At 46.8% G+C, this 16,706-nt stretch overlaps 1 protein-coding gene across 1 annotated transcript in view; it reads right to left on the bottom strand.

Annotated features, from left to right (window-relative positions):
- The window catches only part of DDOST (dolichyl-diphosphooligosaccharide--protein glycosyltransferase non-catalytic subunit), a 320,262-nt gene that overhangs the window by 195,223 nt on the left and 108,333 nt on the right, over positions 1-16,706 (bottom strand). The window contains exons 5-6 of the mRNA XM_069610325.1: positions 2,694-2,788; positions 1,818-1,911 (exon numbers count right to left, since the gene is read on the bottom strand). Of these exons, the coding sequence (XP_069466426.1) occupies positions 1,818-1,911; positions 2,694-2,788 (189 nt within the window). The remainder of the gene's footprint in view (positions 1-1,817; positions 1,912-2,693; positions 2,789-16,706) is intronic.

Here is a 16,706-nt window from a genome sequence, read left to right on the forward strand (position 1 = left end):
CAGGTGTGACCAGCGGGGGATTTCTGCCTGGAATATAGGTGGGCAATGTTCAAGACTGGGCAACTGGGGTAATCAGCCCCCCACCACCCTGTATGCCTGCAGCCCCTCTGGGCCTATCCTCACCTTGTTGTTAATTCAGGTGTGCTCTCCATCCTGCCTTTTTGGCAGGGGCGCGTTGTCCTTTGTGGGCGAATGCGATCTAGTTACTTCACTGATGCCGGCCCATTTTTAGTCTTTCAGGTAGGTCTTATTGCTGTTGTATATTGTTATTCTTGCATGCCTTTCTTGCTTTAATAAATGTCTCTCTCTCTTCCTTAGGTGTGCGGAAGTCCAGTGTGATGCATTGGCTGAATTGGGTCTCGCCGGTAAATGATGGCGTGTAAAGAGCGCTATGATGCGGTAAGTAGGCCCTATGCGCAGCGCTATGATGCCTTGCCTTTGCTAACCTGTTGTCTTTTCTTTCCCATAGATCGCGGTGCTCACCCGGTGTGTGGAATCCCGAGGCGATGCTGGTTGAGGGGCGACTAGCGAGGTAAGCTTTTCGGCACAATTCGTTATGTTGTAAAGTTTCTAATGTCTTGTTTCTTCCTTTTTTGCAGATCCGTTGGTCCGGGAGACGCGCTGATCCTAGGAAGCTCTTCTATGCCATGGGCAGCCAACGATGAAAATTACAGGTAAGATGCTGCTGCTGCCAACGATGTCCTTTTGTCTCCTTACAGATACTGTTCTTCCGAGGTTCGCGGATACAGCTGAACACGATGAGCGTCACATTGCAGGATTGCAAAGTAACGCGGAGCGTGTTATCCAAGTCGGGTGTGGTTTAAATAGCTTCAAGAATGTAGCCCAGGTAAAGTAGTTCCTGGGCTACCACACCCAAAACACTATACCGCATAGCTTGGTTCTAAGGAACCAAGCTATGTGGATGCCTCCATGTTGGCTGACACTTGAAATAAAGTATTTCCCTAAACACAAGTCTTTATTAAGTATGAGCCTGGCGCCTAGGCAATGGATGCCTATGTTTGTTGGAGACCCGAGCAAAGACCCCTCCTGGCCCCTGGGCTTGCCAGAGGGGTTTCTGGACACAACTTGCCAGAGGGGTTTCTGGACACAACTGGAGGCAGGTCTGCTTTCCGGCACAAAAGAAGTTCATACACATTTATGCATCCAACTATTTCTCGCATTTATTCGTGTGCACATTCAACGAACACTCATGCACATGCACATATACAGTATTAAAATTAAAACAAATCTGCAGCGCCTGTGCCAACCGCTACTGCTACATTGGCCCTGTGACTCATGCGCAATGCGAACAGGAAGCAAAGCGCTCCCTGGTTCCTGTTGTGCGGGGGAGCATAAAAAACTCCTGTATAAGGCCCAGGAAGGTACGGGAGAGCCCGCATTTAGGCATGCAGTTCCCCAGCCTCTATCCCCAATGGGCAGTGCAAGGCTGGGGAAGCAAAGCTCCCCCACCCTCCTTTCCCCTGCATGGCCCATTGGGCTTGCACACTACGGAGCTGAAAAACTGTCAAAGGAAAAGCCATGTTAACCTTTGCCAGTTAAAGTCAGCCCAGGAGTACAGGGGAGAGCTTTTGCTGGGCTGGCTATGGCTCATCCCTAACAGGTGGCAGTGGTGTTTTGGTCCCCAGCCTTCCATAAACTAGCTTCCCCTACCCAGGAGTTTTATTTGAATGCCCTTTATCAGCACAAAATAGGTTGAGTGGCAAAAGGGGAGACGGGCTTGCATTCCATTTCACATGCATAGGAAGGGCAAGAGCCTGAATGCCTCTTCTACCTAAATACATTTTAAAAATACATACCTGTGTGATTGGTTTGTCTGGGAAGAAGGAGTAAGCGGTGGAGGAGCCGGTCAGGATGTCAAGCACCAAAGGATTATCAGGATCTGCCACCATACTGCACAGAAACAGAATATCAGCTAAATAAACTGCAAGTATGATTGGTTATCCATTTAGATTAATTGATTCTTGGTATTTCAAGGGAGGAAAATGGAAAATAAATCGTTCTGGACAAACTGGAGCGGATCCGTATCTTACAATTAAACCATTTGACAAGCAGTATGGCAGGAATGTACTGGAACCCAAAGATACTAGCAGCCATCACAATATTTATTGGCCGTGGCCCACAAGAAACCTCCAGTTTGGTCATCTAGCAGAAGGAGCATCTGTGGTGCTGACGTTTGTTATGGTTGAGAGGAAACAAGAATAGAAAAGGTACAGGCCAAACACCAGGACTAAAAATCTTTTGCTTGTAGATTTGCTCCACCAGTTCAGGAGGCAATGTCGGTCCTCTGTAACGCAGAAGGCACAGTCATCCTTAACTGAACCAAATGCCCTCCTATAGGCACGCTGCCCCGCTGACTGCAGCAGCACTCAGCCCATGAACATCAATGTATGCACGGCCTCCGAAGCATGCGTTCGAGAGGGAGGTGCAATCCATCTCCAACCCGACACTCCCAGTTGTACAAACCTTATCACAGAAAAAACACAAAATGTACAATTTGTCCGAACACCTTACAAAGCATGCAATGCCTACTAAATCATTGTCCCACGAAACATGAGCATACACTCCCCACAATCCACAACACCTAGCAGTACGCATTCCCGCAGCTGCTGAGCACCAACTCTTTCAGCATTGTGCAATACATTAAGTGAAGTGGCTTAATTAAGCTTACTTACCCAACTCCCTTAAAAAGTATGGGGTTTACAGTGGTTTTGCCCACTATGGTGGGAGCCTTGAGCATATTCTCTGGGTCCGCAACAATGAGCGTGTGCTGAAGAGAAAACAAAGCATATTTGGTTAAATAGACAGCCAGAAACTGCATGCAATTGTACAAATAGGATGCCTTGACACAAGATAAAGCACGGTCTAGTTATATGTAGACTGCCACCAATGTAAGGACTTAATGCTACAAAACAGTAGAAAGCATATGTCAAACATTGCTAGGAGCCATTTCAGTTCATGTTTGCAGCCTCCTTAGTTTGAGGCCAGTAGCTACTTTTGACTACCCAGTTCAACTCTGGTCATACAAACCGATGGCATTCACAAAGCGTTTTCGGAATGTATATAAAAAAGGATTATGGCCAATTGTTAAGATGGATTTCTAAAATCAACCCTGGTGGGCAGATTTTAGGAGGCCATCCTAGTTATGGTGAACCAGAAGACTGAGCATTTAGCCAAAACCAAATAAAGGTAGCAAGTGAGAGCAGTCGGGGCTTAGTCTCAGGAGAGCGAGTGCAGTCGGGGCACTAAATGAGTCCTCATAGAACAACAAACCAGCTTAAACAGTCAGTTATAAAAGCAGTTATTTAAGTCTTTAGAAAACACTGGAAAATTAGACTAGCAAGTAGTAATATCGCACAAAACCATATAAAACAAATATATGCATTCAGCAGTAGATTCACTTATCCAAATCACTAAATAACTAACCAGGTGAAACCGGTAAATATTGCAGATAAAATGAGGAGAACCAATCACATGGACAATTAATACTTTAGAAGTTCAACCGAAAGATGTACGGGGCATAGTGCCCAAAAGTCACAAGTTTCAAACACTGTTCCTCACAGGGATGCAAAGCAATTGTGGTGGTGTTAGGACAGTTTTTCTGAAGTCCAACTAAGGGCTTAGCAAAACCATTTAACTGAGACAGTACAAGACTCCATTCTTACTATAAGGCTGTACCACCAGGGTATATGGTAGCGTAGACAGATCAGCCAGGCTCATATTAGGGAGGGAGAGAAGGCTGTAGAATAAGTACAAGGAAACGGTACTACACCTATGGACCAAAAGAAACACTGTTTTGTAAAAATGTATTTAAATACGAGTAGGCCCAGAAAAATCTTGGGGAAATCAGTACCATCACAGTTCATATAAACATTATTAAAAAAAACTACGCTTTAAAGTACAGACCAAAGCATAGACCTTAGAAACCTACAGAAGTCTAGATAAGTCAAACGTTATCAAACGCATTCAGTATAGGCCGAACCTATTCACAGGGAGTAAAACCGTCAGTTACTTTCAGATTACCTTACAGTAATACAAGAACAGTAGTAGACCCTGTGAAACTCAGAAATCACACCGTAAACCAACTTGCAAAGAACAAGTTACTTTCTTACCTGGTAACGTTCTTTCGATGGGATAGTCCGACGATGTATTCCATATCTATGACATGTAATCACCACAGCTGTGCTGCTTCGGAAACTTTTTTCGGTGTCTGCGTCGATGACGTCGATGCGCCGTCGTCGAGGACCTCCTCCGACGTCTGACGTCATCCGATGTGATAAGTAGGACGCACGACGCCCGTAGCCTCAGTTGTAGTTTTTTCCCCCAGAACTTGTGACATTAGTCAACTGCCAGTCAGACACAAAGCCTTGCGGAACGTAAGCTGCAATCGCAAAAGAAATTCTGCAGCGGGGAAGGCAGGGCGGGAGCGATATGGAATACGTCGTCGGACCATCCCATCGAAAGAACGTTACCAGGTAAGAAAGTTACTTGTTCTTCGAGGGGATTGGGTCCTCCGACGTATTCCATATCTATGACAGACTCCCAAAGCAGTACCAGAGCAAGGAGGAGGGAAAGAATTTAGAATCAAAATTTAGAATAGCCAATCAAATAGCAGAGCAAAGGACCGCCTTGCCAAAGGCCAGATCCTGTGCTCGGATGGAATCAAGGGAATAGTGATGTACAAATGTATGTTCTGAAGCCCAGGTGGCTGCATCACAGATGTTGCGAATAGGAACACCCCTCTGCAGGGCAGTAGATGCAGCCATACCCCTGGTAGAATGGGCCCGCAAGCCAGCCGGTGGGTCCTTACCCGCCAAGCGGTAGCACTCCGAGATGGCCAAAATAATCCAGCGAGACAAAGTCTGTTTCGTCACAGCTTGCCCTAAACGCTTTCCAGCGTAACCAATAAAGAGTTGATCGTCCACTCTGACTCAGGACATGCGTGAAACATAAAAGCTTAAAGCTCTCCTAGGATCAAGCCTATGGAGCCTCTCCTCTTCCTTACCAGGATGCGGAGGAGGATAGAATGCCGGAAGAACAACCTTCCTGGGCCAAATGAAATTCCTTCACTACCTTCGGAAGAAAAGGACGAACTCTAAGGACAACCCTGTCCTTATGAAACACAGTGAAGGGTGGCTTAACTGAAAGTGCCTGTAACTCACTCACTCTGCGAGCGGAAGTAACCGCAACTAAAAACACAGTTTTCAGAGTTAACAGCCTCAAAGGGCAAGAATGTAAAGGCTCAAACGGAGCACCCATAAGAAACTTAAGAACAAGGTTTAAATCCCAACCGGGCACCGGAAAGGTGACGGAGGGAACACATTAGTGAGCCCTTTCAGAAACTGAAATTAAAGGGATTTTAAAGTAAGAACACTCTTCAGACGAGCGCTTAAAGATGGACAGCGCTGCCAGGTAACCTTGAACGGTACCCACTTGCAAGCCCCTGTGGGCCAAAGAAAGTAAAAAGGACAGAACCATGGGGATGTCACATGCAAGAGGATCCACATTCTGAACTCGGCACCAGTCGCAGAACTTACGCCAACGGCAACGGTACAGAGACTTTGTTGCTGGCCTTCGGGCCGAAAGCAACACCTCCATCACGTCTTCAGGGAGGTCCCAATCCATATACCTCAACCTTTCAGAAGCCAAGCGTGAAGGTTGAGGGATCCGACCTCTGGATGGAGAACCTGACCCCCTTCCCGTGAGAGCAGATCGTCTCGGTAGGGAAGACGACGCGGAGGGCAGATGGACAAGTCGAGAAGGTCCGGGTACCACGTCCTCCGAGCCCACGCCGGAGCAATGAGGATCATCCGGGAACCGAACTTCCGTAACCTCCACAGCACTTGCGGGATGACGGGGACTGGAGGAAACACTTACAGCAGCGGGAACGACCACTCCACCACGAACACATCTCCCAAGGCTCCTTTCGGAGGAAATTCCCGCGAGCAAAACCTTTCGCACTTCCGGTTGACACTGGAGGCGAAGAGATCCACTTGAGGGGTCCCCCAAAGGGCGAAGATCTCTAGGAGAATCCCCTGAGCCAACTCCCACTCGTGAGAGATCGTGCTCTGCCTGCTCAGAGCGTCCGCCGTCACGTTTTCGTCACCGGCCAGATGAACTGCCGAGATCGAAACTTCCTGCTGGATGGCCCAGAACTCGAGCTGCATTGCCTCCCTGCACAGAGGAAGTGACCCTGCCCCCCCCCTTTTTGTTGAGGTAGTGCATGGCCACTGTGTTGTCCGTCAGGATCAGGACACTCTTTCCTCGCACAGTCAGCAGAAAAGCCTTGAGTGCTAGCCTGACGGCCCTCAGCTCCAACAGATTGATATTGAGTCTGGACTCCGACGGAGACCAACGACCGCTGACTGTCAGCCCGTTGGCATGAGCTACCCAACCCGTGAGGGATGCATCCGTCACGATCGTCACCTCCGGCCAGGGAAGCCAAAAAAGGAGCCCCCTTCATCAAGTTGCCTTCGACGGCCCACCACAGAAGGTCCCGGGCGACCGAGGGCGGCACCTGAACCGGGTCCGACATCCTGCCGGAGGACTGCGACCATTGCGTCTTGAGCGCCCACTGCAAAGATCTCATCCGCAGGCGAGCCTCTGGCACCAGAAAACTCTCCGGAGTAGGGTGCCTGGTCAAGTAGCAGGGGTCGCTACTGGCTGGACGGTATTTTCGCGACAAGGATCTGCCCACCGCCGGGAGACTCTCCGGAGCAGTCCAAGCCGCCGCCACCCTTCTCTGTAAAGCCATATGGAACGGCAGTACCGGATCAGTTGGGGGACCAACATCAAGGATGTCCGTCAGATCATCCTGCACAAACTCCCCTGGGGGAGCAGACCATCCCAAGTACTCAGAAACCCTAGCCATAAGGCGCCGGTACGAGGAATCGGCATGAGAGCCAGGCTCAGGCCTACAAAACTCCACCTCCGGAGAGGTGTCCAGTCCACTGGCATCATGCAGTGACTGTCTCAAATCGTCAAACTGACTATGGCCCGAGACAATTTCATCTGGAACCTGACTAGGAACCAGGCCATCAGAATCCTCATCCGCCTCTGAAATATAGTACAGGTGGCGAAAAGAAGGCACCCGAGAGTGCTTGCTCTTAACAAGAGCCTTCCTAGGGGGTTCTCCCGTGCCACGGGGTACCTCCGACACGAAAGGCGTTGATGGCGTCGAGCGAATCGGCGCCGGCGTCGAGAGAACCGGCATCGGTGCCGAGAGGATCGGCGTCGAGGAAATCGGCGTCAACGTCAGATGCAGCGCCTCCAGCATCGGCGGCGTCGACACAGCCCTCGAGGCCGAAGCCCCGAGCGTGTCCCTCGACGACCTGAGCGTCGACGGCTTCGACGACTTCCTCGGAGCCGGAGCCTCGAGAAAGCCTGTCGACGCCCTCGACGCCTCAGACGTCGATGTCTTTCTCGAAGACATCACAGGTGCCCACGGTCTCGAACGCGTCGAGGACCGGGACCTGGAACGGGTACGGCGAGAACGAGTCTCCTTGTCCGAACGGGACCTCTCCCGTGACTCGTGCCGACCACTCTTGCGAGCGGTGTCTCTCGACCTCTCACGACCGACCTCACTCGGGGGCGCGGACGGCATAGTACCCTGCGACTCAAGAATCGCCAGCATTTTCTTCCCGAAGGAAGCCCATTCCTCCGGCGTCGCACGGCTGGTGGGGTAAGCGACGTGCCGGGCAGAGTCCTCCTAAGAGGACCTGGAAGACGACTGGTGTCGGCGCTCCCGAGAATGCCTCGAAGAGGCTGAGGAGTGGCGAGACCGACTCCTAGAAGGAGACCCACGAGACTTCCGACGATGACGCGGAGAGTCACCCCTCGAATCATCCGTCGAAAGCCCGGCAGACTTCGACTTCCTGGGCTTGGACACCCTACCTACCGACAACTTCTTCTTACGTTCGCGTAAGGCTTTGGACGTGAGCGACTGGCAGTCGATGCAGTCATCCGTGTCGTGGGCCTCCCCGAGGCACCAGAGGCAGGCGTCGTGCGAGTCCGTCACCGACATCTTGGACCCACACTCCCCGCACTTCTTGAAACCCGGACGCGGGGTCGAAGACGAAGTAGAAGACATCTTCACACGAAGGATTTTCACAAAACGAACAGGTTCGAAGAACAGAACTCTAAAGAGTCGAGGCGTGAACCGAGAATCACGAAGCAACACGTTCGCGGAAAAAACGGAACTGAGGCTACAGGCGTCGTGCGTCCTACTTATCACATCGGATGACGTCGGAGGAGGTCCTCGACGACGGTGCATCGACGTCATCGACGCAGGACGCAGAAAAAAGTTTCCGAAGCAGCACAGCTGTGGTGATTACATGTCATAGATATGGAATACGTCAGAGGACCCAATCCCCTCGAATATACTTTTCTGAATAGTGGAACACAGATTTAAGGTACAGTATATACCCCTACTAATTTTGTGATAAACAGTTCTACTAGGTGAGTAAGAACTTTCTGGTGTAATATACAATTCCACTGAGCCGAAAAGCAACTGTAACACACATAAGCAAGAACTCTTTACACTCATTTTGGATGCACCAGGCAGACCAACTAAAGTAACACTTCAAGAATGGCACTCAGCTTTTCCAGGCAGGTAAATATACGATCACAGTTGCTTTTCAGATCAGTGCAACACAGATGGAGATAAGCAATAACCAACTTGTTTTAGTATGGCACACAGCTAACACAAGGCAAGTAAAACCTACACTTTTTCAAAGGAGCGATCAGCAACTTAATAGGCAAGTATAACCTAAGGCAGACTTATTCTGGACAAGTTAACAGCAAGTCGGGGAAAGCAAGACACAATCGGAGACAAACATTTATCCTAACAGGAACAGTAAAGTGGAGCCAATAGAATTACTTTTGGGGAAGAGGCACAGCCAATTCACAGACATCTACTTGGTTAGAATGGTGAAAAGGTTTCAGAATGGCAGAACTTTTCCAGGGTAAGTAAAATACCCTTACATATACTTTTGCAAGAGGCAGAACACTTTCAAGTTAAGTACGAACCTTTTTAACTGTTAACTCTGTTAGGCAGAAACCTGTGCAGTTCCCTAAGGGACCACTGCAAAAGATTTAAGACTATAGGTGTTTGGCAGTAAACCCACTTGGTAGCAGTCTGTACCACACAGATTAACTTGGTAGCTGTGGCTATGCAGTCAGACTTCCCTCAAGAAGAGTTAGGCAGTATGCAGAGTATACACAATTGGTACAGAGACACAGTACTACAAACACTGACCAGAGCTTTGGTGTAAAAGTATATAATTATTTATTTAAAAACACACTTGTACTTAAAAAACCAGGAGAGCCCGGAGGAAGACACATAGTCGCTGAGGATCAATCCGGACTGCCCGGGAGGGAGGAGCCCGCTCACAGAGCCTATGGGACGGATGGACCAGGGGGAGGGTGGAGGGAGAGGACGCAGGGGGGATAAAGGACTGGGGGTCAACTTGCCGATATAACCACTGCATATAATGTCTGTACCTATCATTCTACCTTGATTTAAAATAAACAAAGTTAAAAAAACACACACTTGTAGTTTACACTAGCAAAAACGAGGTAAGTAGATTCAACACACAGTCACTATCATATATATACAACCCTATTCACTTATTAGACAAGTCTTAGTGAGAAACACCACTTATTTTCAGACAGAGGTGAGCGCTTAACATAAGAGGACACTCTAATAAGTTCTAAAGAAAGGTAGGGGAAAAAGGCAGAGTTAAGGAAACACACAAGTTTCAATAATTTCTCAAAGAACCACAGTAAGGCAGGATAGGCAGAGTTCTACTGGAGAGCAAGGAAGTCAATTGCCAGGCCCACTCTTGGAGAGAGCAAGCAGAAGGGGTCCAGGTTCACACAGTGGGGTATGCCCAAAGAGTCTTGTAGATACTTCGCACAGAAAGGATGAAATTCAAGTCAGGAAAAGTTACCTAGGTTCTCCCAGGCTAGCCCAGGTTAGAAAGTCAAGGCTTTACGGTCACCCCGAACGATCTGTCGCAAGGGAAACCAGGCGGGACACAGTACCTTAAGTGGGAAGGAAGCTCCAGCGGGGCAGTTGTTCCTGGCAGCAGGTGCAAGTCGGTGTTTCGTCCAGAGGAAGAAGAGGTCTCGCCGTGGAGGAAAGATGAAGGTCGTTGCACTGCCAGGGAAGAAACAAGCCATGGAGTCCTCCGGTTAAAAAGGTACTACCCTTCTCTTCACGGTAGTGGTAAACCGTGGTATTCCGGTTGCCGGGGTGCTTGGCACGGGCAAGGCGGCCATGAGATGCTACAGGAAGGTGAAAAGGCGGCAAAACTGGTTATCCCCACCAGTCAAAGAAAGAAGACTCTCTGGACTGGAGATCTCCTCGGTCGTCGTCGGGAAAAGTGGTGAGACGGTTCAGCAGGGCTCCACCGGTGGTGTCATCGTTGCAGGTCGGCTCAGCTTCTCCCTCCTCGGATTCTTAGGTCCTGTGGCGACTTCTGAAGTTCCAGTGCCCAAAGCCCTGCTTTTATGCAGCACACCCCCATTCACTCAGCCTACCTGTCAAACATGCTAAGTGGTGAGCCGGCCGGCTCACCACTTGGGCCAATCACACAAGTGTGCGACTTGAGTTACCAGCGTAACTCAGTCCAGGGTGCGTAAACCCCCTCCCACACCCCCCTGTGGTACCCAGACAGAGTGGCACCACTTGGAGGCTTCTGTGGAGAAGCCCGCCAAAAAGTGGAACAAAGGGCTCGACTTGGGTTGGAGTCAGAAGAGAACACAAACGCCATTTTAGAATAGAGTTCTGGCAGAAAATACCAACCGGTGAATTAATATTAAATAAACCGGCGGTATGTTCGAGGCTATAGGAATTAATTAAAGTTGGTAGCCTCGAACAATGGGAAAATCCCATAGAGATATTTGCGGTTGAATATAAAAAGTAGTATCCACTGCCACCAACCAAAACTCGATCAGGGGGGACGGAGACGTGCCCCCCTCGAACAGACCCCAGGGCAATCGAATTGCCCCGACCAGTACGTCCACAATATGATGGTTTGTACTGGTTTCTGTTCATAATTTGGGACTAGCAAAGCCAATGGTGACTTTACATGCCCTGGGAGACAGTAGTCAGTCTCAGGGTATGGAGTCTATGTTGGGGGGTCGCTACGACACCCCTGGGTTATGGCACAGAGGGTGCTGTGTAACCCACATAAAAAAAAACACATGAGACCCTGTGGAGTAAAAGACCCCATAGCCCATAAAACACATGGAAAGTGAAAGGAACACCTCAAATCATGTCTAAGAGTGGGAGCAAAAGAATCTCACTCTTAGCAGGACAGAAAAAAATAAACCCCAAAAATCCAGCAAAGCTGCTGGGGGACTCACTAGGTTTGGGAAATTAGCCTTACAGAGAAGTCTCCCTGACAAACTCTAAGAGCTACAGTTATCAACTAACTCAGTAGTAAACTTTTCAACACTTTTTTTACTTTTCAAGGCAGAACCCTTTTAGTATCCAGCCTTTCCCTATTCTATGGTAGGAGTTCTCTCAGAGGCAGTAGAGAGACAAGTGGTCTAGGAGCCAGCTCTAGGCAGGATAACATGGGGCTCAGTTGTAGGAAAAGTCATAGTTCCTGAGGAAGGCTGTTAAAACAATAAGTATACCACTTTCAAAGTTAGTTGAGGGTACAGAGATTTCAGAGAAGACGCCAGGAAAATTCCAGGAAGGGCCTGGGTGAACTGGACGAGAAGACTCCCAATTACAGGAAACAAACCAAAACTGCACAGAAATCACAAGAGACGAAGGTAAGTAATAACCAAGCCAACAGTTTGCAGCAGGACTACCTTAGGATCAGCCAAAAACCTGGTTGTTGAATTCCTTTATCATGAAGACAAGACACTGGAAGGTCTTTTGCAGCAAGTGTTAGGCAGAATTGCAGGCAGTACCCTCTGGGAACACCACACACAATTAGGACTACAGGTGTAAGCAAAAATCAACCTTTGGTTCAAGTCTGTACCGCACACTTTTGGTAGCGAGCTGAGCAGCCAGGCTTATCTCAATAGGGAATGTGAGCAGAAGAAGAAGCTACACATAAATATCACAATCACAGTGATTCAAGTATACACTTACACTCGAGGTTTCTTGGGAAACAAACATTTTTTTAATTTATTTGCATTTTAAAGCACTCACACAGCCCACTGGCATCGAGGCGCTGTTACAGGAATCGTTTTTTTAGTTGTGCAATTGTTTTTTTGTGTTAGTTGCGTATTTATAACGCGCTTAAATACCCAGAGGTTTCTGAGCGCAGACCCGGGGATCGAACATGTATTGCTTCTTGTCGTCTTGCTTCCAAGGCACGCACATTGCCGCTGAGCTATCCTCCCGCGACATTTACACAGTCATTTAGAAAACTTTCACTAGTAGAAATCAAATATTAAACACCAATATACTACAGTATCAAACAGTGATTAAAATGGAAGAGAATATTCAAGTGGTTAACTTTACTAATATTTCACCATGGATTAAATTAACAAAAGTAGAAATTACCAACCAAGACGACATCGGATCTCTGGCACAAACACCGGCGCAGAAGTTAGCTATATTTAACATTTACTGGAATCAAGCAGCAATTCAGATGGAAGAATTTATTGACACCTTATTTTCAGCTGTAGACAAAGTTATGATCGATTATAGGGACAGTGAAATAATTCTATGTGGCGACTTGAATATCCATCTATTCGACCAACAGGGAATAGCAATGGAGAAAAAAACTCCTCACCGAGAGCGAAAAATTGGATTAAAGAAACCACATGGCGACAGCTCTACTGTACCAATCTAAGGCACCCCAGCGCAAATAATCATACTTGGACAAATGGGAAGGTTTCAGCGACCCTAGATATAGATATATATATACACACACACACACACACACACACACGTCATCAACTTTACTGTCTCGTGTAATGACACAAGATATTACAAGATCAGAAAATAGTCATTAAATAATCAGCATTACATGGAAAGCACCGTATAGTGCAAGTAGTAAAGTACACTTACCCACCATGGAAACTAATACGGCAGTCACTCGACTATGTATTAGTGACAACCAAATGAAGAGTCTAGTTAGTGCATACATCAGTCCTGAGGTGTCTGGCATGGCACAAATAAACTATGAGTGGATTCTATTACCGTTTTTTACGAAAGATCCACAAACAAGAATCCTCGAAGAAAAGTCATTCCCATGCATACAATTTGCAAATAGTAAACAAAACCAAAAAAGAACTGAGGAGAACGCTCACGGAAATTAAAAGAAAGAATGAGGGCAACACGTGGAATGCCATGCGACAAGCAAAACAATGCTATAGAAATTGGATAAAGAATGCAAAAGCATTGCTTGCCCAACAAGATGCAGAAGCAATCCTAGCCCTTTTGAAAAATAACGAGAGGGTTGTGGAACCTTTTAAATCCTCAAATGAAAAATCAACACAAATTAATCCAAGGGATTGAAGAATCTGCATGGACTAAACATTTTAAGACCATTTATGAACAAACTCTGAAAAATCAACTTATCAGAATGGAGCAGAGTAAATCAATTCCTTGGACAAACTTCTGGACATTAGAGGATATACTATCAATCATCAGAAAGCTCAACTCATCAAGGGCCCCAGGGCCAGATGGCCTAAGTAACATGCTTATAAAGAAACATCCAGAGGATTGGGCCAAATTCTGCGTCCATCTATTTGCTGCAATTGAAAAGGTGAAACAAATCCCAATGACATGGACTACAGCTATCCTGATACCAATTTACAAAGCAGGTGATCAACAGCCGAAAAACTGCAAACCAATTGCTCTCCTGGATCCGATTGGAAAGATTTTTGCTATGCTTCTCTTGAACAAACTTAATATTTGGATCAAAGAAACTGAACAATTTGATATCAGGCAGACAGGATTTACAAAAAGCACTGGTACGCATGTAAACTTATGATCCTGAATTTATTGAAACAGGAGGCTTTGGTCAACAACTATATGACATATGCAGCATTCATAGACCTGCATATGGCCTTTGATATGGTTAACAGGACAATACTGTGGGGAAAATTAAAGAAGTTGAACTGTCCATTGACGATACTGGAACCCTTCAAACAACTGTATTCCAATACCCCTCTAAGAATCAGATTATCACAACAAGGTCAATTGTCGGCACCTATTGAAGCAGAAAATGGACTCAAACAGGGGTGTCCCCTTGCAGCAACATTGCTTAAGTTGTACACCATGGATCTTCCAGAGCCCCCTCGCTTTCAGAAGGCAAATCCACCCAAATTAAACCTCCAGCTGATTCAGCACTTGGTGTATGCAGATGAGTCATCTTAGATAAAACAGAGCTAGGGTTACAAAGGAGTCTCCGGGAATTGGAAATCTACATGCTGGATATTGACTTAGAAATAAATGCCACCAAAACAAGAATGATGCCTCTCAGTAAAAAAAGGACAGAAAAGAACACAACAACCCTTTCAGTTTTACATGAACGAACAAAAACTAATCAGAGTAACTGAAATCAAATATTTAGGAGTCCTAGTGAACCAATCAGCAGTTGAAACTCCTTGGATAACCCATCTAAGAACCAAAACAGCCTCATTGGCGAGACAAGGACTTTACATACACAGAAAATTTGGAAAATACTCGTTACAACCAATTCTCATATTCTACCGACAAAAAGTGATTGCGATCCTGAGTTATGGGAGTGAGACTTTGATTAATCTTGACCAATCTATCTGGGATATCCTGGAAGGCCTCTTTTGGAGGAAAATCCTTTGACTCCCGAAATCATTCCCTATTAAAAGAATTAGACATGAGATCGCCACACAATCATTAAGTTCAATAGTCGAGTGGAAAAAACTCGATTTATACAGGAAAATGATCAATTATGATGAAATCCCAGCATACAAAATCTTCCAACAAAGAAACATTACTGTGGCTAACACGGCATTAGCATTAGGGAAAGGTGCAATGAAAAGCATGATAGCACTAAACAGGATAACAACGGAGATGCTCGTGAAGCGCCCCCAATGTGCCAAACAAAGAATCCAACCAAATGATTGGATAGCTAATCTGAGAGAAATCAAGATATCAGATGAATTTGCATTGTGATTTGGACAACCGTGCTATCAATGAATTGCCTGCGTATTTGAAGCAGTTTGCGGATAGGCAAATCAGGGATAAATTTACCAGACTACGACTAAACCAACTGCCAACCCGGGAACTAATGGCAAGTAACAGGCAGATATTGAGAGAGGAAGCATTTTGTCAATTGTCAGAACAAACAGATGCTCGAAACTATCCATCATATTATCATGATTTGCCCTGCGTTAACTGAAAAAAGAAATTGGTTTCGAGAAATAACAAAACATGGGTACGAACTCACTTGCCAGGACAGATGGAATCTAATACCGTCAGGGACAACAAGAGCCTCACGACGGTTATAATTCAATTTTGGAATCACAATCATGATGAAGACGACATAACCTCGATTCACAGTAGATTTCAACGTATCAAGGAAATGACCATAGACACTTTGGAGAGGATGGTCAACGGGGAAATTTGTGCGCTAAACCTTGATTTTTTTTGTATTATGAACCTTAGTACTGTATGATGTCATGGATAAATGATGTTTTGAATAAAACTAAAACATTAAAAAAAGATAAAAAGAGTTTGCGCTTCCCTAAAAAAGGAGCCAAATGGCACTTCAGTACTTTTAAATAGGAATAAAAAGCATAGGTTTGTACAAATGGTTAGAAACCACTTTAGATAATGCAAAGGCTCAATGTACCAGGAGGATTAGTTTGATTCAATAGGCCAGGCCAAAGTCAATAGTTAGTGTTCTTGGATAGGACAGCACAGCTCCGGTAAAATTGGAGAAAGTAGTTCAGGCAATAAAGATATGCTGGGTCAAAAGCTGATTAGGCCTGCGAGTTGGGAAACTTTCACGAACTTCCACCGCAAGAGTTTGGGATCGCTCAACTGTATGACAGTACCTTAAAGTGGAGCAAAAAGATGCAGCTGAAGACGTTGGTTCCTGCAGGTCTCGCTGTTCCTGAGCCTCAGCCGTGGGGACAAGAGGGAAGACGTTGGGGGACTCCTGCACTGCACGGGATCGTCGTCAGAGCAAGCAAAATGGCGTCACTTCAGCTCAAGTAACTGTGGCTTCCAAACACAAACTGGTGTCCTCCCCCCTGGTTAACCTTAACCAGCTCCAAGAACAGTATCCAGGCATTTGGTGAGTTGATTGGTCCCACTAACTCAAAGTGAGAAGCCGTCCTTGAAGGAGCTTCTCTGTCAATTGGAGATCTTGCAATTCGGGGTTGCAGCAGGGCTTCACTGGGCAAACCAACGGTCCAGTGGTTATAGCAGCCGTCCTCTTCCAGCTCGTCTTCGGTTCTTCCGTTCCAGTGGTCAACTGCCTTCCAGTCCTGGAGACTCACCTTTAAACAGTTTCCTCCCATTCATTCCAGCCTAGCAGCCACTAACCCAGCAGGGTGGCTGTCCTTGCCGGACAGTCAGCCAGCCAATCATGCCAGCGTGCATTTGGGTCTCCCAGGAGACTAAGCACAGGGAGTTTCGTGCACCTCCCTCACTTCCTGCCCACCCCAGACACTCGGGCACCATGGGCGGACTTCAGTCCTGAAGCCCGCCAAAGGCTCATGAACAA

Source organism: Ambystoma mexicanum, chromosome 8 (genome assembly GCF_040938575.1).
Source record: "Ambystoma mexicanum isolate Mex_15411 chromosome 8, UKY_AmexF1_1, whole genome shotgun sequence".
Classification (NCBI taxonomy): Eukaryota; Metazoa; Chordata; class Amphibia; order Caudata; family Ambystomatidae; genus Ambystoma; species Ambystoma mexicanum.